We start from the raw sequence: 24,266 nt of genomic DNA, 5'->3' as shown, positions 1-24,266 counted from the left end.
ACCCATGTTTCATAATATAGTGATTTATATTTATGTTGAATATTCTTGTTGTTCCAAATGTAGTAATTAGTTGGTGAAAAATTATGCTTGTAAATTAACTTCCAAGCCAGCAGAGCTTGTTTATGAAAATTTGATAACTTTACAGGAAATGTATCAATTTTATAGTCACATTTTAATACAAATTCAATTCCACCCATTAAATGAAATATATTTTTAGGGAAGGTGTTCCAAATATTATCTTATTCTGTAATTAACTTCATTAGCCATTTAATTTTGAATGTATTGTTTAAAGTTTTAAAACTTAAGACCTCCAGCCCTCCATGTCTTTTTGTGTTACATAAGATATCTTTCTTTAAATAATGACATTTATTCCTCCATATGAAATTAAATAAGATTGTATCTAATTTTTTGTATATTACACTAGGCATTTCCAATGATAAGGAGACAGACAGATCTGGATATTCCCTCAGCTTTAGAACTCTACCGTTCAATGAAAGATCTCTGATCAACATGTTGAACCTTCTCTTTATTTGTTCAATTACAGGGTTGAAGTTTTGATTACTACGGAGTTTCTCATACCTATCTATAACTACACCTAGGTCTTATCCCACGACCAATAGCAAATCTAGGGGTCGTGCCATGTGCTAACTTAACTGAGCTGTTGCACCCTTTATAAAGTGTTTTGGCAGCACTTAAAAATTGGTTTCCAAATCCAAAGCATTCACTGACTTTAAACATAAATTGATGGCTTATTGTGTCAAATGCTTTATAAAAGTCAACAAACAAAATAAAACTATTGTCCACTATATATTCATTATAATCAATCATGTCCAGAATTAACTGTATGTTGTTGCATATATTCCTTCCAGGCATGAATCCAGATTGTTCTTCATCAATTAGATTATCCAATCCTGATTTTAATCTTTTTGCAAAGATCAAAGCAAATATTCTGGCATCATTATTTAATAGAGGAATTGGCCTTCAATTCTCAATATTTATTTTCTTTTTTTGGTTTGGAGATCAATTTCATAAGACCTTGACACAGGGTAGGTGGTAGCTCTCCTTTATCTATGGCTTCTTCAAATACAGACACTAAAAATGGGGCTACGCTCTTAATAAAGAATTTATAAAATTTATCAACCCATCATTACAAGAAGATTTATTTTCTTTAAGAGAGTCAATACATTTTTGTATCTCTGTTAAACTAATTTTCTGGTCACAGACTGATTTAAAACTGCCATCAATACCCTTAATGCTTTTTTCTATGTCTTTAAGAAACATATCTATATTGCCTTCATTTTCAGAATCGGTAGCATATAACGTCTGATAGAAATTGGCTACATAGTGCAAAATTGTTCTTTCATCTTCACATTCTATGTTATTGATTCAAATTTACAAAGTGATCATTGTAAAAAAGTATTTTGTGCATTTTTCAACTTGTTCTAGCGACTTTCTTCTGGATCTGACAAAGGCACCTCTGGCCTTTTCTTCATATTTTGTGTTCAATTCAAGTTGTAGAGATGACAGTTCTTGCAGTTCTTCAATTCAGTTCAATTCAATTCAATTCTATTCTATTTATATAGCACCAAATCAGCACAACAGTTATCTCACAGCACTTTTCATAAAAGAGCAGGTCTAGACCGTACTCTATGATGCTATTTACAGAAGCCCAACAGTTCCCACCAAGAGCAGCACTAGGAGACAGAGGCAAGGAAAACGTCCTTTTCAGAGGCAGAAACCTCGAGCAGAACCATGGCTCAGGGTGGGCGGCCATCTGCCTCGACCGGTTGGGGTGAAGGAGAGAGAGAGAGAGAGAGAGGGAGAGAGTGCTTGTTGTGTATATATGATGCTTTGGCAATGTTGTTATTACATTCATGCCAATAAAGCTAATTTGAATTGAATTGAATTGAGAGCAAGAGAGAGAGAGAGAGAGGGGAGGGAGGCAGCCTACACAATATACACACAGAGGTACAGACAGTAAAGGTGATGTTGCTATAAACTAAATGAAAAATGGTACAGATATTTATGGTAGTGTTAATGTAACAATCATAATGTTAATGATTATAATAACAATAATAACAATAAGACTAGTAACAATATTTGCAGCAGAGGGTGTCGAGCAGGAACACAGGGGCAGCAGGTGACCCGCAACCACAGATCCAGACTCCACAGCTCCAGAGCCAGAAAACCTGCAGGAAGTGATAGGAGAGAGGAGAGAAAGCACAAGACTACCAGAAAGGGGAGAAGTTGTGTTAGTAACATGCAATAATGGGATAAGGTTGCATACAGAGGGAGAGGAAGTAGAGGAGAGGGGAGCTCAGTGCATCATGGGAAATCCCCCGGCAGTCTAGGCCTATAGCAGCATAACTAAGGGATGGTTCAGGACTCACCTGAGCCAGCCCTAACTATAAGCTTTATCAAAGAGGAAAGTCTTAAGCCTACTCTTGCAGTTTTTTCTGATTGCTTAAGCACATTTTTTGTAACTATTGGCTATTTTTGCAAAACTCTACACACAAATAGAAAACCTTTCACCCAATTATCAAAACATTGTAGTTCTCTTGCAAAAGCGAACACAGCTTGATTAACTTCACACCTTCGTAAAAATGGTGTTTTCGTATCAAACAGTAAACACAAGCCATCATCTACTAAGCACACAATGTGCCAACTACACACTGATGGTATGAATACAAAACATCTGGCTTTTGGTTTCTCTGTGTACAGATGTCAATTTGAGGTCATACTTTTGTCATAGTGTCATGTAAACATACAAGGATCCAAACTTCAAGTATTGGTGTTTATTCACACTCATCAAAACCAAGACAAAGTCAGAACACAAAATAGTAATTTCACAAAAACAAAACAAAAAAAAACAATCAGCCTACATCATGTCGTCTTTCTGGGTCCGGCCACAAAATTTCGTCCACATCGCATGTGATATCCTCCAGTCCAAGGCACTGGGGAAAATATCTCCTTGAATGCCGTATCCAGGCCTGACATGATGCCTGGTCAGTATCTCCACATGCCTCCTCCATTGCCTGTAAAAGGGCTACCTGTTGATGAGGATGACGGTCGTACACTTTCCAGCGCCAGGCAGAGAAGAACTCCTCGATGGGATTTAAGAATGGAGAGTATGGAGGGAGGTTGAGTGCCATGAAGAATGGGTGGTCTGTAAACCAGTTGCGGACCAAAGCAGCCCTATGGAAACTAACATTGTCCCATATGATGACATATCAGGCCCATGCGTAGCACTACAGTATGCACTTCCAAATTCAGAACCAATGACACTATAGCTTACCTGCACATAGTCATATCGCAGCTGCTTTACACGTTCTGTGTTTCTCTCGAAAGGAACTAAATTTGCTTCATTCTTATTCTGTGGCGCGCAAGTACACGACTTAGTGCAGAAATGCTTACACTGTGTATAGTTGAAAGATGGTGTCATTATCAATTATGTGCTGCTGTATTTCGTGCAGTCTTATTGCATTATTGGCAATCACCATGTTCACTATATGGGTCTCTTGCTCTGGAGTGAACATTCTTCCTCTGCCCCCAACATGTGGACATCTAGCAATTCTGTAAAGTAACAATTTCAGTATTTTTGCATGTATGGTACTGTTGTGTTTCTCATTAGAGTATGGCAGTGCTACAAAGTACTTACCGATTCTCATTTCGAAATGTCCTAATGATGCTTGCCACAGTGTAGCGGCTCAAATTAGGCTGAACTCGTTGGCCAGCTTCCCTCAGGGTCATCCCATGGTTGATGACATGGTCCACTATTGTAGCTCTGATGTCATCAGTTATTCTATTTCTTACTCTTCTTACCCTTCCTCTTTCCCCTCCTCGTCCTCTTCCTCTAACTTCCTCTAACCCTCTCGCTTCTTCACCTCCACGTCCTCTTCCTCCAACTTCTTCACCTCCACGTCCTCTGATTCTCACTCTTCTCACTCTTACTACTCGTTCCATTGTACTCCACACAGACAGCTTACCTGTGGCTTATTTATAGTGCTTAGGCTGATTGCAAAGTGAACTAATTATCTAAAACAGTTTTCACATGTGAAAGTGTGCCAGACAGTTGGCAAAATAGTGTTAATAATAGCCATACATGAGTATAATTTTGCTAGGAGTGTGTTGGAAATTTGTTAATTGAGTGTAAGCAGTGAGTTGTGCCTACAGTTTTGCAAAGTGTGTGTTACAAAATTGCAAACTGAGTGCAAAGCAGTGTTTGTGCTTTTAGTTTTGCAAACTCAGTGAGTGGTTTTGCTATACGTATTAATAGTTTTAGAAATTGTGCTACAAGAATCACGATTAGCGCTTAAGCATTCAGAAAAAACTGTAAATGTGGAGATGGTGTCTGCCTCCTGAACCCAAACTGGAACCTGGTTCCACAGGAGAGGAGCTTGTTAGCTGAACGCTCTGGCTCCTAGTCTACTTTTGGAGACTCTAGGAACCACAAGTAACCCTGCATTCTGGGAGCGCAGTGCTCTGGTGGGGTAGTAAGGTACTATGAGCTCTTTAAGATAAGATGGTGCCTGACCATTAAGAGCTTTGTAGGTAAGAAGAATGATTTTAAATTCTATTCTGGATTTTACTGGAAGCCAATGCAAAGAAGCTAAAACAGGAGAAATGTGATCTCTTTTCCTGGTTCCTGTCAGAACACGTGCTGCATCATTCTGGATCAGCTGAAGAGTCGAACGGACTTTTTCGAGCAGCCTGATAATAAGGAATTGCAATAATCCAGCCTAGAAGTAACAAATGCATGGACTAGTTTTTCTGCATCATTTTTAGACAGGATGTTCCTGATTTTCACAATATTACGTAGGTGAAAAAAGGCGGTCCTTGAAATTTGCTTAATGTGAGACTTAAATGACATGTCCTGATCAAAGATAACTCCAAGATTCGTCACAGTGGTGCTGGAGGCCAAGGCGATGCCATCCAGGGAAACTATATCTTTAGATAATGCGTCACGGAGGTGCTTAGGCCCCAGAGCAATAACTTCAGTTTTATCTGAGTTTAACATGAGAAAATTACAGGTCATCCAGGTTTTAACATCCTGAAGGCACATTTGAAGTTTAGCTAACTGATGAGTTTCATCTGGTTTGATCGATAAAACCAGTACAGAGACAAGTCCTTTGTCTGATGCAATAAGGAGGTCATTAGTAATTTTCACCAGTGCTGTCTCTGTGCTATGATGAGCTCTAAATCCTGACTGAAAATCCTCAAATAAACTATTGCTCTGTAGAAAGTCACACAGCTGTTTAGCAACTGCTTTCTCCAGGACCTTAGAGAGAAATGGAAGGTTAGATATAGGTCTATAGTTGGCTAAAACATCCAGATCAAGTTTGGGCTTTTTCAGAAGAGGTTTAATTACAGCTACTTTAAAGTACTGTGGTACATAGCCTGTTGATAGAGATAGATTGATCATATCTAGTATAGAGGTGCTGACTAAGGGTAAAACATCTTTAAGCAGCCTAGTCGGGATGGGATCTAAGAGGCAGGTTGATGGTTTAGATGAAGAAATTATTGAAGTTAGTTGGTAAAGATTGAGGGAAGCAAAACAGTCTAAACATGTATCTGGTTCTACAGCTGTTTCTAAGGTTCCTGAGTTAAGAGATAAGTCGGTGCCAGTTGAGGGCAGGTCTTGGTGAATTTTGTCTCTAATAGCTAGAATTTTATCATTAAAGAAGCTCATGAAGTCGTAACTACTGAGAGCTATGGGAATACTTGGCTCAATAGAGCTGTGACTCTCTGTCAGCCTGGCTACAGTGCTGAAAAGAAACCTGGGGTTGTTCCTATTTTCCTCTATTAATGACGAGTAGTACGCTGCTCTGGCATTACGGAGGGCCTTCCTATAAGTTTTAAGACTATCTTGCCAAATTAAACGAGAATTTTCCACTTTGGTGGAACGCCAATTCCTCTCAAGTTTCCGTGATATTTGCTTTAATTTGCGAGTTTCAGTATTATACCATGGAGCTAACCGTCTTTGTTTTAGTATTTTCTTTTTTAGAGGGGCTACAGAGTCGAGTGTCATTCGCAGCGAGCCTGCAGCACTATCAACAAGATGATCGATTTGGGAGGGACTGAAATTTGCATAGGAGTCCTCTGTTACTTTGTGACTAGATAATGTATTTAGAGCTGATGGAATCGCATCCTTAAATTTAGCTATGGCACTATCAGACAGACATCTTGTATAAAAAATTTTGCCCAATGGTGTTTAGTTCAGCAATACAAACTCAAAAGTTATCAAACAGCGGTCAGATAAAGAGGGATTCTGTGAGAACACTATTAAATTTCAATACCAGAAAAAGGTCGAGGGTGTGGTTAAAACAGTGAGTCGGTTCATGAACACTCTGAGAGAAGCCAATGGATGTGGGTGGGTAACTACTGAAAAAGAAGGGCAGAGAAGTGTGTTAGACTGCGACTCTGCGTAGGGTTTTGGGTGGGTAACTGCTGATAAATGTACTTTCTCTAATAATCTTATCATATTTGTAATTATCCGGAGATCTTTCTTTATTTGCTTTAGCAAACCGTTTCCCAAATGACTGAATGAATGTATTTCATTTATTCCCAGCATTTTCCTAACTCGTTCAATAAATTTGCTTCGCTCCAATATTTGTCAATTATTTTTGGGCTTCATTTTTAAAATCCTTATTTTCTAATAGTGTTTTATTAAATTTTCAGTAGTTCTTATTAAAGTTATTATTATTATTATTATTATTAAGTTATTGGAGGCATAAATTTTATAATGATACACCTTACCCAGAGCACATTAATATTTATCCACTTTGCTTAGTATCTTTGAGTGGTTTTCTTTCAGTCCATTTTAATTTCCTTCCCGTTTATGAATGCCTTATTTCCCACGAAGAATGCCTTTTCTCCTCTCTTTCTTGCTGCCTCCACAGCTGGCCATAAACGACCGCGAGTGTTTCTGTCATCTGAAGTCAGGTCCTCCTTGAAGTGGAGTCGGTTGTTCTTCAGGTAGTTGTTGTTCTTAGATCCTCTCCACAACACATCTCTGGTGACAGGAACCTGATAATTACTGGTCGCACCGACTGGTTGGATCCTCCATCTTTGGGTCTGCCGATTCTATGGACCACATCTATTGCAGTTACTATCTTCTCGGACTCGGAGACAGGTAGCACGGCCCGACAGATGTCTTGGACTCGTGATGTTATCTTCTTCTTTTTCAGGAACGCCGTGAAGGCGGTAGTTATAACGTCGGCTGTAACGATCGACTTCATTGACTTTAAGTTCCATCTCTGTGACTTTTTTTCTGGAGTTGCTCACATTTGTCTCTGAGAGCAATGTTCTGTTTTTTTCAAATCCACTATTTCCTTATGGCAAAAGTCCAGCGACTTTTTAAGACCGTCTGTCTGAACTATATTGTAGCCTAGTGGACAGCCTTATCAGTTTGGTCAGCTCTTTCGTTTATCTTCCCAAAGACGGCTGTAATTATGGTGTTTTGTAGCTCAGTGAGTGTTGGCTTCTCGTTTAACGTCAACGCCTTGCAGGAGTGTGTTTTCTTTTTGGTTACCTTTAGTCTTTTTAGTTGGTCGTTTCACTGGCGTGTTCTGAGAAGAAGCGCATTCTTCATCATTTTAGGCTTGACAAGCGTAGCAGTGAATCTCTCTTATGTTACATTTTTCGTTAATAGCTACCACGTCCTTATCTTCCTGCCTAAGGAGCTCCACTTTGCCCGAGTTTTCCATCGTAGGAAGTTGTTGTTAGCACAAGCTAAGAAGCGTTTGAGCGGCAGACTTTCCCCCCTTTAAAATGGAGCACTACACTGGCTGACTCTTGTGTTGATCATTCACTCTGGTACATCTGTCAGAATGCAGTTGACAGGACCCAAGTGTTCACAGCAGAACACGGGACACTTAAACAGACTTTAGATCAGATTGGTGAATTTCTGTTTGTTCTGCAGAAATACTACAGAAATAAATAATACAGTTTAGGACACAGAATATTCCCCATTATGTGGCCTGCATGTGTTTCCTATTCATAACAGAACAAAGTAGGTGAGTCAATACTCAGTTAACAACAATCAAAGGACTAAACCTTTACAAATGATAAACAAACACCAATAATATTTCAGAACACTAGTCGGCTGCAGCAATATGACCTTTTGTAGCTATACAATTCACATCGCCTGCTCTTCTCTTGAAACATAGCCTTGGTAAAGAGCACCACCTAGTGGTGCAACAGGGACACTAATGTAAATGTACAGCAGGGGACTGTTGTGAATTAACCTTGAATGTTTGTCTGAAGTTCAGCATTTAATGCTCCAGAATCGTGGGTGAAACTTTAAAACAGTCCTCATGAGTCTAACCGCTGCTGCTCTGTAGACAGACTCTTTCTGTAGGTCTGTGGTACCCAGTGCAGGTCGTCCCAAAAACAAATCAACAGAATAGACGGTACTTTTTGTCACAATCCGGTGGGGGCTTCCAAACATGACAGAAGCCAACATGACTTATGCCAGAAGATAGAGGTCACTATTGATGGTTAAAACTCAAATATTTTTGGCAACAACATCTCCACTTGGTTAACCTCCCCTCAATCTATTTGTGATCACCGACACTCTGCTTTTACGACTGATTGACGTGATCATGGAAGGAACACTTGTAAAGACCCCGGCAGTGTTTGACAAGTTACATCCAAAATGTAATACATTATAGTTAGTCATTTGAGAGTGTATCAGTAATATTACAATATTGCTGTCTCTGAATTTTAATGCTTTACTCTACGCTTGAGTTACTTTCAATGCCATTTAATACAGCTTCAGGGAAATGTAGTGTGTGTGGAGCTGGAGAGAAAGAGAGTGATATTACTTTCTGCTTTGGTAACATGTTTAAACTTAAACGTGACAATTGATTTGAGAGTGTGTGTGTGTGTGTGTGTGCGCGCGAGAGAGAGAGAGACAGAGAGAGCGTGGGAGAAACATTCTGCAACATGCCACACCTTTCTCAAACCTTGCTTTACAAATTACAAATTATTTTACTTCCACTTATTTTGGAACATTGGGAGGAAGAGACAAAAAACCAACACAAGATTGTTATCTGGCCATAAACAGAGATTATGAAATGACTGTCAGAGATACCAAGCAGAGGCAGCTTCTTACCAAGTACAGACTCAGTGACCCTGCAATTGAAAAAGGGAGACATCCAAAGTCTAGTCTTTATTTAAAATAGTCTATATTTTATGGCAGCAACATCTCCATTTAGTTAACCTCCCCTCCACCTTTTTCACCACTCCCTCCCAGTTTCCAGTATGCTAATGTGCTGTTGTATTAGCATAACCATGTTACGTTGATTAGATTGAAATATTTTACTTTGTTTTCATTTCTGGTGAGTGGAGACAACTTTATTTTATGTTTTCATGTGTGCTCAACCAGAAGCTGAAACTCTAATCTGAACAAATTGAGAGGGGGTACCCAATCAGCTGCGACTAGTATGTAAACACAGCGGTATCAACTATTATCAGACGTTTCACTTAAAAGGAGTTATGCCATAGTGAAAAGGAAATGCATTGCAGTGCGCTCTCGTACAAACAGGGCGTTCAGCGTGTTGCTACGTTTTGTCGGCTGAATTCGACCTTACGCACGTTATATCAAACTGTATAAATAGGGAGAGCTGATCAAATGTTAATTAAGCAGTAAATAATCTGATTTTCGGCCATGCGCGTGAATTTCATCCAACGAGAGAGGGGTAAAATAAACATAATATTTTTCAAGAGCAATTTTTGAAGGGGACACAAACAGCCTATACAGCCAAAATTGTGCTCGTGTGTGTACACATAGTGGAGTCTCATTAGCCTACTATTATAGCATGTAGACTGTGATGTTACCAAATTGCCATGACTTTTTGTACTAATGGCTACTTGTTGTTTTTCTTTTCTCTGTCATTATTTGTGGCCAACAACACAAAGCAACAATTGTTTAAATTTAACTGGTTTATAGGTTCACCACAAGGTCATCATACTAATTAACTTGCGTCCTAGAGGTTTCTTCAGGGACAGAGGACGTCTCTTTCTTAGATATTTAACTGCAGCAAGCCGACTTATCTGACACTTAACATCATAATGCGCATGTTTTTTTTTTTAACATTCCTGCATGTGACAATTCACAGGTGACAGTAGCTAGTCCTCTGAAGAATGAACTTGCTCAGTTGGCGCCACACCTGAGCAGCCACACCTGAGCGGACTTGTGCACTCGGAAGAAAGACTTGCCACCAGCAACACGTTGCTGACAGTTTGAGGCGATGCGTTCTTGCTTGTATTGCGCAATAACTCAAGCAAAGTGAGTTTACACGTTTTCCCACAGTGTGTCCCACGGCCTCATCGTAGCCTACTCCTCCCAGGGGGGAGGATAAAAGGGCATAGAAAGAAGAAAAAGAAAGCATAGACTGTAACTGTGAGAACAGACGCCTCAACATAAAGCCTAATGGAAGTTCCTGGATCGCTGGGCCTAAGTATTTTACTGTTTGCAGTAACTGTCACAGGTACGTTCTTGTTCTCTCCTTACTGATTTAATATTATTTATGTTTACTGTAGGCTCCATGTTTAGAGCTGATGTCAGAATTAGGCCTATAATCTTGTATGAGATGTGTTTATCGGCTTATTTGCCGAGAATTCATCCTGAAATATTGCATGCATCATTGCATTGCAACGATGTGAAGTGAGCTTCAGTCTAATGCGTTTGTGAAAACCGGAATCTATGATTGTAGTTGCTCTACAGCCCAGACATTTTATGTTCAGTCCGACTGTCTTGAGCCTGTTTCTGATCATTGGTCTCAAACACTTAATGCACCACATTGCTTTTTAAATATAGGCTACTATTTAGGCTTATTTGAGCGGTAGACTTTTTCCCTCTGAAGTTATAGTCTACTGAGAGGAGCAGCTCATGCAGATAAAGTTGGATCTGTTGCAAATAGCCTAACGGATTTTGATCAAGGAGAGGCTCGGTCCAATGAAAATTAACAAAAATATTTAATTAAAAAATTAGTGAATACAGAGATAACATTACAGAACAAACAAAAACACTGCAGTGGACTGAAGAAGCTTCTCTGTAAAGATCTGAAGTTTCCAGTCACCAAATAGCCTACTGCCGCACAGCAGTAGACCGGGAAGTTGCTTTGACTCACTGATTCAAAGCTGACAGTCCCGATTGTATCAAAATATGTTGTTAATATCCTACGGGTATGTTCCGGTCCTTTTTCCTCCAAATGGCTCAGGACCATAGCCAATGGTCGTTTGGTTACGTCTTCGTCACCCAATTAGGATATGAACAATGTGTTATCTGTCATCTGTTGTTTTATTCTCCTATGTTTTTTAACATTGTTTTTTTTTATTGTTGTTTTTTATACAGCCTACTTTCACTTGCATGTTCGCAATAATGATTTCAAAAAACAATGGTTTAATTAACATTCTGCAATTGTCTGCCCTAAAAACCTGCAGTTTTACGTATGAAGGAACAGTACATTAAGTTTGTTGTAACTTTTTAAAATTTAACAGGTCTGGGGTCTGTACCACGAAGTAGGATTTGAGCTTATCCAGGTAACTCCGGGTTAATCCTGGGTTTTCAGCATCACGACGGTGGTTGACTTCTTACTGGCGTAGATCACCATGGTAACTTATGCTGAAGGGCTAACCTGCTCCGGAGGTTATGTTCCAGATAAGAGATCAACTCTATGAAAAGGCCGCCTACTGACTAATCAGCTCTCTTGGAAAATGACATCACCATCTGTCGGAAAATCCCACAGACTCTTTCAGCCAACAAGCTGCTTTATGTTTGCAGCGGTGATTTGGAGAAACTCTTGGCTATACCGATATCATCCTACAGAGACTGATTGAAAGCCTTAGGCTATATTGCCTACAGGTTTTTACAGTAGGCTGAGCCTATTGACTGCTTTGAAATGTGTTTAATATTTGCTCCCAGTTCGTTTCACATACCCTGACGCAGCCGTTAAAATAAATAGGCCTAGGTTTTATTTTTCTTATGTGAGGCTGAATATTATGAGCAGTTTGGTAGGGATATTGAAATACTAAATTTTAATATGAACGTGGGCTATCTATTTAGGCTAGTATAGCTTTCAAAGGCCTACCACAGAGACTGTAGTCATGTTCCTCCCCACCTGAGTTTTCAGCAGCATAAATGTTGAGATTCAGTCTTTCAGCCGCTATTTGAGCACATTTCATGGCATGAATGGAGCTTCGTTTCATTGCTTTATGAAGTTAATTTAGAACAATGTTTGAAACACTTTTGAGTGTGTTAAATAAATTAATCTCATTTTTAAAGTGAGGTGGAACGACCCTTTTAATGTGGAAACGCCGACACAGCAGAGTTGAAAGAATAAGGCTGATATTTTCACAGGCTAGGCCACAGCTCATAAAAGTCAACGCAATATTATAGACTACTGTTCATTTCTGTCTCCCTGCATGTGTCAGCTGCAGGCGTGCTACTGTCGTATTTCTGTAGTGTTACAGTTTAATCCTCGTTCATAAAATATGACGCTCCTCTGACAGTGGACTTGTTCGTGTCTGTGATTGGTCATCTGCTGCTAACACCGCCTCTTTTATGTGACGTCAATCCAGCCGGGAGCGCGTTCACAGACTGGTCTTTAAACATTGTATATTGTAAGAAGTCGACCATGGCGACAACTTTGATTTCAGTCATCGGGAGTTCAGGCCTGAGTGGAGGCGGAGGATCCAGCTACAGAACGGCGACCGAGCTCGACAAAGACGAGGAAGTGCTTGCGTGGACCGTGTTGTGTTAGTTGGGATTGAAGCTCTACACATCGTTTGTCAACACAAACCAGAACCAGGGATTGGAAAATTGGTAGGATGTTGTTGGCTACTCAATAATTTAGACCAATAGTTCGAGCCTAAAGTTAATGTGATTCAGGAGATAGCCTATATGGTGAAAGTGCGGAAGGATACACCCGAGGTTCACTGTCTGCAGTGGTAAGTAACCTGAAAATATGCAAAACTTGAAATAATTAGGCTATTTATCTGTTTTTGAGATTATCCTACTAGCTACACAAGATTGAACGGTTTTAAAATATCTTGTGATAAGTTGGTTTGTAGATGTGCAGTCGGTCAAGATAGAGATAAAGCACTGAGGAATAAAGAATATGGAGATTATAGCTTTATGAACTGCTTCCCATTCGGGTCAGAAATTTAAAAGGAGCGATAACGTTAGGTGGTGTATCACTGTCAGTGGAAGCAGAGTTTCAGAGTGTTGAAGAAGACTGAAAAGATTCCGACAAGGAGAGAAGGAGGAAAGTTATTCGGTTGTGGGAAAGGTCTTAGTTAGATTATGTTACAGGGTGAGGCCGTATATGTGGGAGCTCCACTAATATGTTTCTGCTGTCAGCAGTGGTTTTACTATTGAGCAAAGGTTCGGTATGAAACCCCTGGAAACCTGCATGTTGTTATTAAATCCAATACCTCTTCAGCAAGTTCTGCATGTAGAGGCTTTTGTAACATGTTACATGTTACAAATATTTTTGCGGACATAAATAATAAACCTTATTGGAGTAGTTGGACTCGTGTGTTTTAACGTCATGTTTTTTATGCAGCATTTCATCATGAGTCGCAAATGTGATTAACGCGTGATATTCATTAAATCAGCTGTGTTTATATGTGCTTATGTGATCACTTGGTAGCAGCAGGTGGAAATGTTCTCATACACCCTGGAGGCCAGCTACCGGGAGTGGGTTGAGCAGTTTGTGGGTTGGTCATTGATGCAGTGGTGTAGTGTACGTGATACGCAGCCTATAAGAACGGTCAAAGATTTCCGTAGACCCGCTTAAAATAGCGGGATGATACGTAACAACATCGTTTTGTGACAGAACTTTCACACGTTCATTCATAAATTCACCCCGTCTGTGTTGCGAAACACAGAACTGAGATTTGAGGCATTTGTTAAAAATGTTCTGAAAAATAGCTTGCAACAAGAAATGTTAAATAACAAATGTAAGTGTTATGAGAAAGTTTTTTTGGCATAAGAAAACATGCAATGCAATGTAAATATAGAGAAATCAGATCTGCATTATGCCAAAAAACTACTTTAGCTAAAAAAACAAAACAATTTACTGATTACTGCATTATATTAAATTATATTGTCACCTGCTACCTGAATTTGGTGTTCGCTTTGAATAAATGAATACATTTCCACCATAATTTGGTGCAGAGAAATGTCTCCAAAATGCAGGAAATTAAGTGTTTAATACTCATAATCTTTATGTATTTTCATCACTGAATATGTCTTTAAATAGCATTAAAATATATTCTAGTCTTGTTCTCTTGACCCCAATATTCTGGATTGTCACGTCTCTATGCTAAGTGTTTTGTCACAACTGTAATCTGAGCCCTTTAATGTCCCCACCACTGTTCAACTCAAAGTGACGCCCTTTCCCACCTGTAACCTTCATCGGCTGTTAAAGTCTTTGCAGTGTTGATAACACACAGCCTAAGCAGTCCTTCAGAATGCTCTCTATGTACATGCATACTGTATGTATTAGTGAGTGTAGTGATGCTTATGGGACGTCGCTCTGGGACGAGTATGAGGCTGGGAGGGAAAAATCACAATATACTCACTAGAAAAACTAAACTACACCAATGCTTTGGTGGCATCCCCACTTCATTTAAACTATGAGGGCAAGTAGGTTTGTGGCTTTTGCAGACACCAGGCTGTTCTTCAGAGGCTTTCAAACTGTCTAAATATAATGTTTGTTTCCTCAGGAGAGCCTCCTGCCATGTACCAGGCTCAGCTGATAAAGGCAGCAGAAGGTGATGATGTGACTCTTCAGTGTCGTCTGGATCCTCCGGTCAGCCTGTCTGCTTTCACTGTGGACTGGACGAGACTTGAGAACAAGGATATCGTCCACGTCTATCGACATCAACAGGACGATCCTGGTCCACAGACGGATCAATACAGAGGCAGGACGACTCTCCTCCATGAAGACCTGATCAGAGGAGTCCTGACTCTGCACATCTCCTCAGTGAAGCTGTCTGACAGAGGACTTTACAAAGGCTTTGTCCCAAAGCTGGAGACCAGCTGTGTTGTTGACCTCATTGTTGGTGAGCATGCTGAGTTTAATACTGTTCAGATTCATTTAATTCAAAGTGTATATAACGTTGTTCCTAAATTAGACCTCTATTATTAGAAACGGTGGGAAAAGACCAGCAGAACGAGACAAAGAGAGATTATTCCAGCACAACTGGACCTCCAGAGGAAGACGAGACCGAGCCAGACGGTCGTGGTAAATGTCTTTGAATATTTCTTCCTTTGTTCAACTTTATCCTCTGAGTGCAAGATGATCTGCTGTGTGGAAATGTGCAGCAGGTCTGAACATTTAATGTGAGCATTTCTAAACGTCACTCAGAGTGGTGGAAGTGCAAATGTATGACAGTGAAAATTACCCTATTACAATTAAAAGTCCTGTGTTTAAGCACAAAAGTATCATCAGCAAAATGTACTTAAAGTATCAAAAGTACTGGTTGTGCTGTAAAATGTCCCCTGTGACTGATGTCTGTCTGACATTATTAGCTTGTTAATTCTGATGCATCAATGTTAGAGCAGAGCACGACCTTGAACCTGCCCTTCTTCTAAACTCAGCATCTTCTCTTAAATCTTTTCAGGTGGTGGAAACAGGAACGCTGGCCGGGCTGGGATCATTTCCTCTGTCTTTGTTATTCTCTGCGTTGTTGTTGTTGTTGTTGTTGTTCTGCTTCTGAGGATGAACGGAACGATCCGTAAGTTAGAAAACAACATGTGAAGTCCAGGAGGACTCTGAAAAAAGAAGATTACCAGTGATACTGATTTATTTTCTATGGTTTTAAATGTTTAACATATGTTGCTTTATGTGCACAGACATTTTAACGACGCCAAACGGATCTGAAATGAAAAAGGTGAACACCCAAGCAGCGGACGAGGACCTGGAGGGGCCTGCAGGAAGCTGTTTGAGAAACATGGTCTGAGAGGACGATGGCTGCCGTTCATCACCTCAACGATCAAAAAGCACACTGACCTCACCAGTTTTACCAAAGTTTTTACTGAGGAAACAGCCATTAAACCTCCTCATGGGGCCCGTTGAGAACTCTGTGGGTCCCCGGCTCGGGCTACAAGGAACCTGGATGTGACACTGGACGACCATCTGTGCTTCTCTGCCAACATCGCAGGGCCAACCTGCTCCTGCAGCTTCCTCCTCCACACAATCAGGAGGATACGTCTGTTCCTCACCCAGGACTCAGCTCAGGTTCTGGTCCAGGCTCTTGTGATCTGACGCCTTAAACTATTCCAACTCTCCGTTTTAGCTTTGGTCCTGTTCTCTGAAACAAACTTCCAGGGAAACTCTGAGAACTGACATTAGTTTGATTGGTTTGTGTCATTTTGGTCAAATTAAGTATTTGAATGTGTTTTTATTGTATTTTTACAATCTTTTTCTCTCATGTTGAACTTTACATTTTATTGTATCCTCTGTACTGTAAAGCACTTGCTCTGTTTCTCTTATCACTGTCCACTGATATTAAATTGCTATTTTTACTTTCACCAACATTAGCCTACTGTTGTTTTTCTCATTACCAAACATTTTCTCAGTTTGTTCGAGGACATCGAATCATTCAGATGGTTTTGTTTGAGATTTCTGCCTCCACCTTGATACAAATTTAATTTCTTGTGTGTCACAGCCTCTTGTGGGTCATCTGGATCAGTAAAAGCTCCTCATTATTTTACTGTTTTACTGACTTTTTTGTTTACTAAGTCCTTTTTATTAGGCCACTGATTTAATATTCTGTAAGGCGCTCATATATGTTTCTGACTGACGCCTCATTTCTTTTACGAGATGAATTTATCTGCAGAAGTTGTTTTGAAATATTGCACAAAGTTAAGTGAAGTTTGAAAAATATAAAAGGAGGGTAATCTTTAAGCCATGTCATTTTATGTATTTAATAAGCCTATTTACCTAGAGTATTAATTATGAAAGTTATGTTTGCTGAGAAGTTGGGCTAAAAATAAAAACGATGTCATTGTCTTTGTGTTTCAAAAGGTTCCTCTGTAAATCAAACTAAAAAAGATGTAGCATGAAAACACATGTGTTGACTGGTTGGTAAGAATTTAGATACCAGCTTTAAACGGGTGTGAAAACAGTTGCATGTTTTCACAGCTCCCCCCTCTCAAGTAATTTATCAGTTTTCTTCACTTTCTTTATCACGTTTCTTATTTATTCTTGATGGATTATTTTAGCATTTAAACTAAAGTATTTTTACATTATGATATTGATACTTTGGATCTGAGTAGGCTACATCTTCAAACTGCCTCTCTGCAACTTTGCTTGTAATCCCAACAATCATTTATCCAATGGCGCCATCTATTGGACAAAACCGACTACAACCTATTCTCACTGTAACGGTGGACGTTGGTGAAAATTATTGTTGTGTAGCAGAAGTGACAGGGTCAATTTACAGCAGGGAGCTTCTGTGTATTAACCATACGTTTTTCTGCAGTTCAGCATTTAATATATAGAATATATGGTTAAAGCTCAAAATAGAGGAGGACGAATGAAACACAGCGATTTTCTCGGAGCCCATACAAGTCTGATATGCCAAACTACCTCATCAGCACATACAGTCCACAGTGCTTAACAGAACCGGGACAAATCAGGTGGATACGTCACACTTTCACGGAGTAATACGAAAGAAGCTGTTTTCAATCATGGAAAGTAAATTCACTCAAGCGATCAATTTTTTTCAATGACGAGTTGTGTTTCTTGTGCCATCGTCATGATCACATGACAGATTAGTCAGTAGGGTAGAGTTGTTGATGACAACAACAAATGATTTGTGTTTGTAAAGTTATATTTCAAAATGACGTATAGTGAAAAGTGTTTCAATCGTCGCGGCTCTCCCCTGGTCCTCATGAGGTCTCCACAGTGAGTCTGAACGCTGCTGCTCTCTAGACGCACTTCATTAATTGGTCTGAATGCGGCATTACTGTCACAAGTAAAACCCTATGGTAAAACCTCTCAGTTCACAGGTGTGGCCGACTTTTATTTTGTAGTCACGCTGTTACGCCATCAGACTGCTGCAACTGTTGACCAATGATCAGACGCAGAGAGAGTGAATATACAGACCTACGCCGAAATCAAGCCAGGCTCCACTTCGAAAACGACAGTCAAGCCAGCCCTCGCGCTGTCTTGCGATGCGTGTTTTTTCTAGGCATTACGGTAACATCGTGCCTAGATGCCTAGAAAAAACACGCATCGCAGACAGCGCGAAGGCTGGCTTGACTGTCGTTTTCGAAGTGGTTCCTGTCAAGTGGGCTGTGCCGCGGGTTAGTCGGTCGGTGTTGCAGAGAAAGCTGGTGCATTTACTGTGTAAAAACTTCCAAATGGAAGGAATACTGAAGCTGCTAATTATTTTACTCTTTGCGGTAACTGTCACGGGTAAGTTTATGATCTCTCTTTACTGATTTAATATTATTATGCGTTCTGTTGGCTCCATGTTTTAGGTTTATGACAGATTTTTAATCTTGGATGAGATATAGGCCTATCTGTCAGTTTATTTGCCGAGATCCCATTCTGAAATATTGCATGAATGAAAAAGTTAAACATGAGCGAGTTTTACACAGTTTCAGTCTGAGTTTGTCAAGACACGGAACTACATTGCATTTACATTTAGCTGACGCTTTTATCCAAAGCGACTTACAATTGCTACATGTCAGAGCATCTAGGAGGTAAGTGTCTTGCTCAGGGACACAATGGGGGATGTGTCACAGTGGGGAATTGAACGCTCACACCAAACGCATGCGCCTTATCCACTGCTCCATCACCACTACTTTGTCTCTTACTTGAGTCCAGTTATTACATGTGACTGCACAGCAGATCTGAACATTGGTCTGAAACACTTGACGCACTACAGTGTATGTAGTATTGTAATATTATATTATATTATTCTCTAGGCTATACAATGTCAGTCTAATATGTGAAGTTAGTTGGGGTAACCAGATGAGGAGGTCCAGCAGTGCTTTTATTTTGAGGCTGGAACCGGATGTTGTATTTAACAGATTCATTGGCATTTGCACATGGGAAGTAGTTAGAAGACTATATCTAAATATAGGAATAATAAACTCATCCCAAAACAAGAAAGGTATTAAAACGGTGAATTTGTGTACTTTACACAATGTATTTGTAGATTTATAGCTTCCTGCTCCTTTAATTTTGTTTGTATTTATTTCTTTTTATGTATTCCCTAAATTTTCCTTGCTGTGTTTTTATTTCCCTGGCAAGTTCACCGCTCTGTACTTATACTGTCTGTCTGTATGTTGAAGTTTTTGAATTGAAAAAAATAGAAGACAGTAGGAAGTGACCACTATCCTATTGTAATACTAGTAGAATTGAGTCTGGAGGAATATGAAACAGTAGGATTTCAGAAATGGTCATTCAGTAGTGCTGAATGGGATAAATTTAGGAATATTAGTGATCAAGAAATGGAATAAATTGACAGAAATAAAGATGTTGATCATTTAAATCTTTCATTTTGTAAAGTTGTTCTAGAGACTGCAGAGAAGTCAATAAAGAAGAAGGCAGGAAAGCGTAAAAATAAGATAGTATGGTGGACAAAAGAATGTAAAATAGCGATTAAATTTAGTAATAAAGCTTTTAAAGTGTTCAAAAGGAATCACTGTTTTCAGAATCTTGTTGAATATAAAAAGTTACAAGCAAATGTCAGAAGAATCATAAAAAGTGCAAAGAAAGAATACTGGAGAAAATGTTGCTCAGTGGGACGGGAGACAGTTTCAGGATGATAAAAAGAATGAATGGGATAAAAAGAGATATGGGTACCCTGTCTTCAATGATGGAGAAACAATAGCAGTGAGAGATGAGGAGAAAGCAGAGATGCTGGATAAAAAAATTGTTGCAATTCATAGATCAAATAATATTAGTGAAAAGGGAAAAGGAGGGAGGGAAGCTACAGTAAGGTGAAGAGTTATTACAGCAAGAAGAAAAGCCTAATGACCTACTAAACAAACCATTTGTAAAGACATAACTAAAACACGCTCTTCAGAAAACCAGGCTGTCAGCACCAGGAATGGATCAGATATGTTATATAATGATAAAACAGCTCAGTGAAATGTCAAAGGTAATATTCAACCTGGTCGTATTTTACTGTTTACTGCAGTAACTGTCACTGTTTATTGTTCTTTTCTTACTGATTTGATATTCTTTTCTTTTCTTTTAGTATTTTATATTTGTGGCTGATATTTATTTTTATTTATATTTTGAATGAATAGGCTATATGAGATGTATTTATTGGCTTATTTGACAAGAAGCAGTTTTGAACTATTATATGAATGAATGAAAAGAAAAGTTTGTCCAAGATGGTCCGGTTATTTACACGTTACTGTAGGCTACTGTAAATCTGAACATTAGTCTCAAACACGCACTACATTGTATGTTATAGCCTATTATTATATTATATTATTCTCTATAGTGCGGCATGGTGGTGCAGTGGTTAGCACTGTCACCTCACAGCAAGAAGCTTGTGGGTTCAAACCCCCGGTTGCCCCTTTCTGTGTGGAGTTTGCATGTTCTCCCCGTGGGTGCTCCAGGTACTCCCACCATCCAAGGACTAGATTAATTGGTGACCCTAAAATTGTCCTTAGGTGTGAGCATGAGTGGTTGTTTGTTTATGTGTGGCCCTGCCTGCCACACTGCGATGGACTGGTGACCTGTCCAGGTCGACTTTGGAATTAAATAATATAACATAACACAACAGCGTGGACACACAAGCTCAAACTGTGCTGTTCTGATGAGGCAGAGATCACTGAGTTTAAACCCCCGATCATTTTAAATGCTGCAAAGATGGCTGTTCTTCAGAGGCTTTCAAACTGTCTAAATAGAATGTTTGTTTCCTCAGGAGAGCCTCCTGCCATGTACCAGACTCAGCTGATAAAGGCAGCAGAAGGTGATGATGTGACTCTTCAGTGTCGTCTGGATCCTCCGGTCAGCCTGTCTGCTTTCACCGTGGACTGGACGAGACTTGACAACAAGGATATCGTCCACGTCTATCGACATCAACAGGACGATCCTGATCCACAGACGGATCAATACCGAGGCAGGACGACTCTCCTCCATGAAGACCTGATCAGAGGAGTCCTGACTCTGCACATCTCCTCAGTGAAGCTGTCTGACAGAGGACTTTACAAAGGCTTTGTCCCAAAGCTGAGACCAGCTGTGTTGTTGACCTCATTGTTGGTGAGCATGCTGAGTTTAATACTGTTCAGGTTCATTTAATTCAAAGTGTATATAACGTTGTTCCTAAATTAGACCTCTCTCATTAGAAACGGTGGGAAAAGACCAGCAGAACGAGACAAAGAGAGATTATTCCAGCACAACTGGACCTCCAGAGGAAGAAGAGACCGAGCCAGACGGTCGTGGTAAATGTCTTGGAATATTTCTTTCTTTGTCCAACTTTATTCTCTCTGAGTGCAAGATGATCTGCTGTGTGGAAATGTGCAGCAGGTCTGAACATTTAATGTGAGCATTTTTACACAGTTAACACATCAAGTTTTGGACAGTTTTGATTTTATGTGATTTTTTTTTAATCAATTTTGTTAATACTGTGAGCACCACAAATAAAATAAATTTTCAGTGTATCAAGGTGAAGGACATTTCGGCCCCTGAGAAAATGAAACCACTGCTGTGATAATGTTATGCCACATGCACGACCTTGAACCTGCCCTTCTTCTAAACTCAGCATCCTCTCTGATATATTTTCAGGTGGTGGAAACAGGAACGCTGGCCGTGCTGGGATCATTTCCTCTGTCTTCATCATTCTCTGCCTCGTTATCGTTGTTCTGCTTCTGAAGATGCACGGAACAATCCGTAAGTTACAAAACAACATTTAAAATCTAGGGCGAATTTAAAGTGCTTGTTTTTGCCAGTGACAGCTTGTTTATTACAAGTGTCAACACTATGGAAAGGATCCCTTCAGAGAAACGGAGATCCTCTTTGTTTAACTAGAAACTAAATCACTAAATCGCTCTTGTCAAAGCCACCAGACTCCATTCATAAAAACAGTAAGTTTACTCCATTACGGGAGTATCAATGTTTGACAAAAGGTTAGTGTAAATGAAACACCACTAAATGTAACCGTCATCTCAGTGGCTTTTTGCTTTTAAGAAAACCAGAGCAAATAGGCTACAAACAAATGCAGATTAAAACCATTTACTCAGGCTGAAATGTGAGACATGAATTTGTTCTTTACCTATTTCCTCAGCAGGTAAAAAAACAACAAACACCTTCTTCTTTTAACTATTGTCACAAACTACTTTTCTGTCTCTCAGAGAAGTGCATGAAAAGGCTCGGAGGATGGAAAGAGCAAAAACCAGAGACGGTGTCTGAACAGATCTGAAGGAGAAATGCTGAACAACCGAGCAGCAGACGAGGACCTGGAGGGGTCTGCAGGAAACGGCTCGTCTGAGAGGACGACAGCAGCGTAATATTATTCTGATTTGTCCTGGTGCAAATAATTTCTTGTGTCCCCCCCGCTCCAAAAAGCACATTAGTATACACACAGACACACAACGGATGCCACACAATTGAAGGCAAAATCAGACTCAAACCACCACAGTCTCTGAATATCAAATCAACAAAAAGCAGCTGACACAGTATCAATAACAACAGATCACAAAAAGTGATCAAGAAAAGCACAGCAACTCTTTCAACATAGTATGAATGAATGGATGACAGCATCTGATCATGATCCACGTGGCAATTGTCACTGTCCCTCATGGGCCTTTTAATCAATTGGGCCAAAAACTAAACATTATAAACTTGATGAAGGAGGACTGTTGTATTAGAGTGTATTAGGTTTAGCTGTAATAAACTGCCAGCTGAGTGTATAAGCCCTCTCGCTCCAGAGCAGTGCCAAAGACGCAACAGGGTATATTTATTTACTAGATTATTCTTATTCTGTTCTAATATTCCTAATAACGTTGTGCTCTTGGTCACATCAGCAACATAATGAGAGCTTTCAATCACTTTAAAATCATGAAAAGTACGAAGATTTAAATCTCAGGCTGGTTCTGAGAAACTGATCTGACTGCTGTAAATCTCTCTGTTGATTACCCAAACAACAAAATCCATAAAGTCTCCTGCTCATTTATAACACTGCTCAATCAGTGCAGATTAACTTCTGTATGAAGATGTTTTTATAATTTTATATTAGACTTGCACTGATTTTTATCAGAGATTTGTGAAGAGGATGTCAGTGATGATGTTTTTTGTGCCTTCAGTGTGATTTTTAATGTAGACCTTTTATTTAAAGTGAGAACTGTTATATTGTGTAATCACTTGTATGTAGTGTATGTGTGTATGTGTGTATATGTATATATATATATATATATATATATATATATATATATATATATACATATATATATATATATATATATATATAAAAGGGAAACAGGACAATTAAACTTCCTTGTAATTTAATTAAAATACCTGCTGGCTTTAAACAACCACTGTACTGAAGTCACTGCCTTCGTGTCGTGAAGCCTCTGTCCTGCAGCATCCACTATGTGCTTTAGTTTAAAGGTTCCAGCTGAGCGAAACCTGCAGATGAGACCAGGTTCGCTGTCGTCCTGAGGGTCAGGCAGGGGCCCACATAGATTAAAGACTCCTCCAAGGGCCCAAACAGTGATGCTGTATTCCTTTATAGGGATGTGGCAAGTCATACAAACATTTAAAAACAGTCTGTTAAAAACAAAGCTGCATCTAAACCCAGGCCCTCTACCTTCTTTAAAATAGTCCTCATGAGCTCTCCAAAGTGGAGTCTAAACGCTGCTGCTCTCTAGATGTAGTCTGCTCCTCTATCGGTATGTGGTACTAACTAGACACATACCGAGGACACAGAATACAGTTTATGAGGAGGATCATCGATTTGGGGATGATGATTAAATATTATTTTCTTTAGACAAGTCATTTTAAAAGATAGTGTTAAATGTGGGAATGTGAGGTAACACTGTGTAAATGTTTAGAGAAGTTATTGTTGTGTCACAACAACTGTGTAAAATGCAGCCCAGAAGGTGAATCTAAAACACAGAGGAGCAAGTCAACAAGACATGAATACTTACATAGATCGTTTAAGCTAATTTAAAAATATTTAAGCAAAAAAACTCAATTTAAATCACGTATTTTCAGCCTGTGTGTGCTGCTTTAAATGTATTTAATGACTGTTAATACATGTGAATGTGTTTGTTATATCTG

General features: G+C 39.4%; 1 protein-coding gene and 1 long non-coding RNA gene across 5 annotated transcripts in view; one reads left to right on the top strand and one right to left on the bottom strand.

The window, feature by feature from the left end:
- The window catches only part of LOC119898670 (butyrophilin-like protein 2), a 29,499-nt gene extending 6,153 nt beyond the window's left edge, over positions 1 to 23,346 (top strand). The window contains exons 1-5 of one of the 4 annotated variants that reach the window (XM_038712875.1): positions 12,629 to 12,954; positions 14,737 to 15,075; positions 21,335 to 21,430; positions 21,774 to 21,878; positions 22,340 to 23,346. In XM_038712875.1, the coding sequence (XP_038568803.1) occupies positions 14,751 to 15,075; positions 21,335 to 21,430; positions 21,774 to 21,878; positions 22,340 to 22,407 (594 nt within the window). In that variant the 5' untranslated portion in view covers positions 12,629 to 12,954; positions 14,737 to 14,750 and the 3' untranslated portion in view covers positions 22,408 to 23,346. Of the gene's footprint in view, positions 1 to 12,628; positions 12,955 to 14,736; positions 15,076 to 15,161; positions 15,258 to 15,636; positions 15,751 to 15,868; positions 16,552 to 21,334; positions 21,431 to 21,773; positions 21,879 to 22,339 lie in introns of those variants that run through there. The other 3 variants (XM_038712857.1, XM_038712849.1, XM_038712866.1) reach the window with 3 other exon arrangements.
- LOC119899225 lies at positions 2,967 to 3,845 on the bottom strand. Its single transcript, XR_005443754.1, has 3 exons — positions 3,659 to 3,845; positions 3,296 to 3,573; positions 2,967 to 3,204 (listed from the first exon to the last, which is right to left on the bottom strand). It is a non-coding gene; the product is annotated as an uncharacterized LOC119899225 (long non-coding RNA).
- Positions 23,347 to 24,266: the final 920 nt, after the last annotated feature.

The sequence above is a fragment of the Micropterus salmoides genome, unplaced genomic scaffold (genome assembly GCF_014851395.1).
Source record: "Micropterus salmoides isolate LMB-PRFRI ecotype aquatic unplaced genomic scaffold, ASM1485139v1 Ms_hic_scaffold_1, whole genome shotgun sequence".
Classification (NCBI taxonomy): Eukaryota; Metazoa; Chordata; class Actinopteri; order Centrarchiformes; family Centrarchidae; genus Micropterus; species Micropterus salmoides.
Note: the sequence above shows the minus strand (reverse complement) of the source record. Positions and strands in the feature narration are given on the sequence as shown.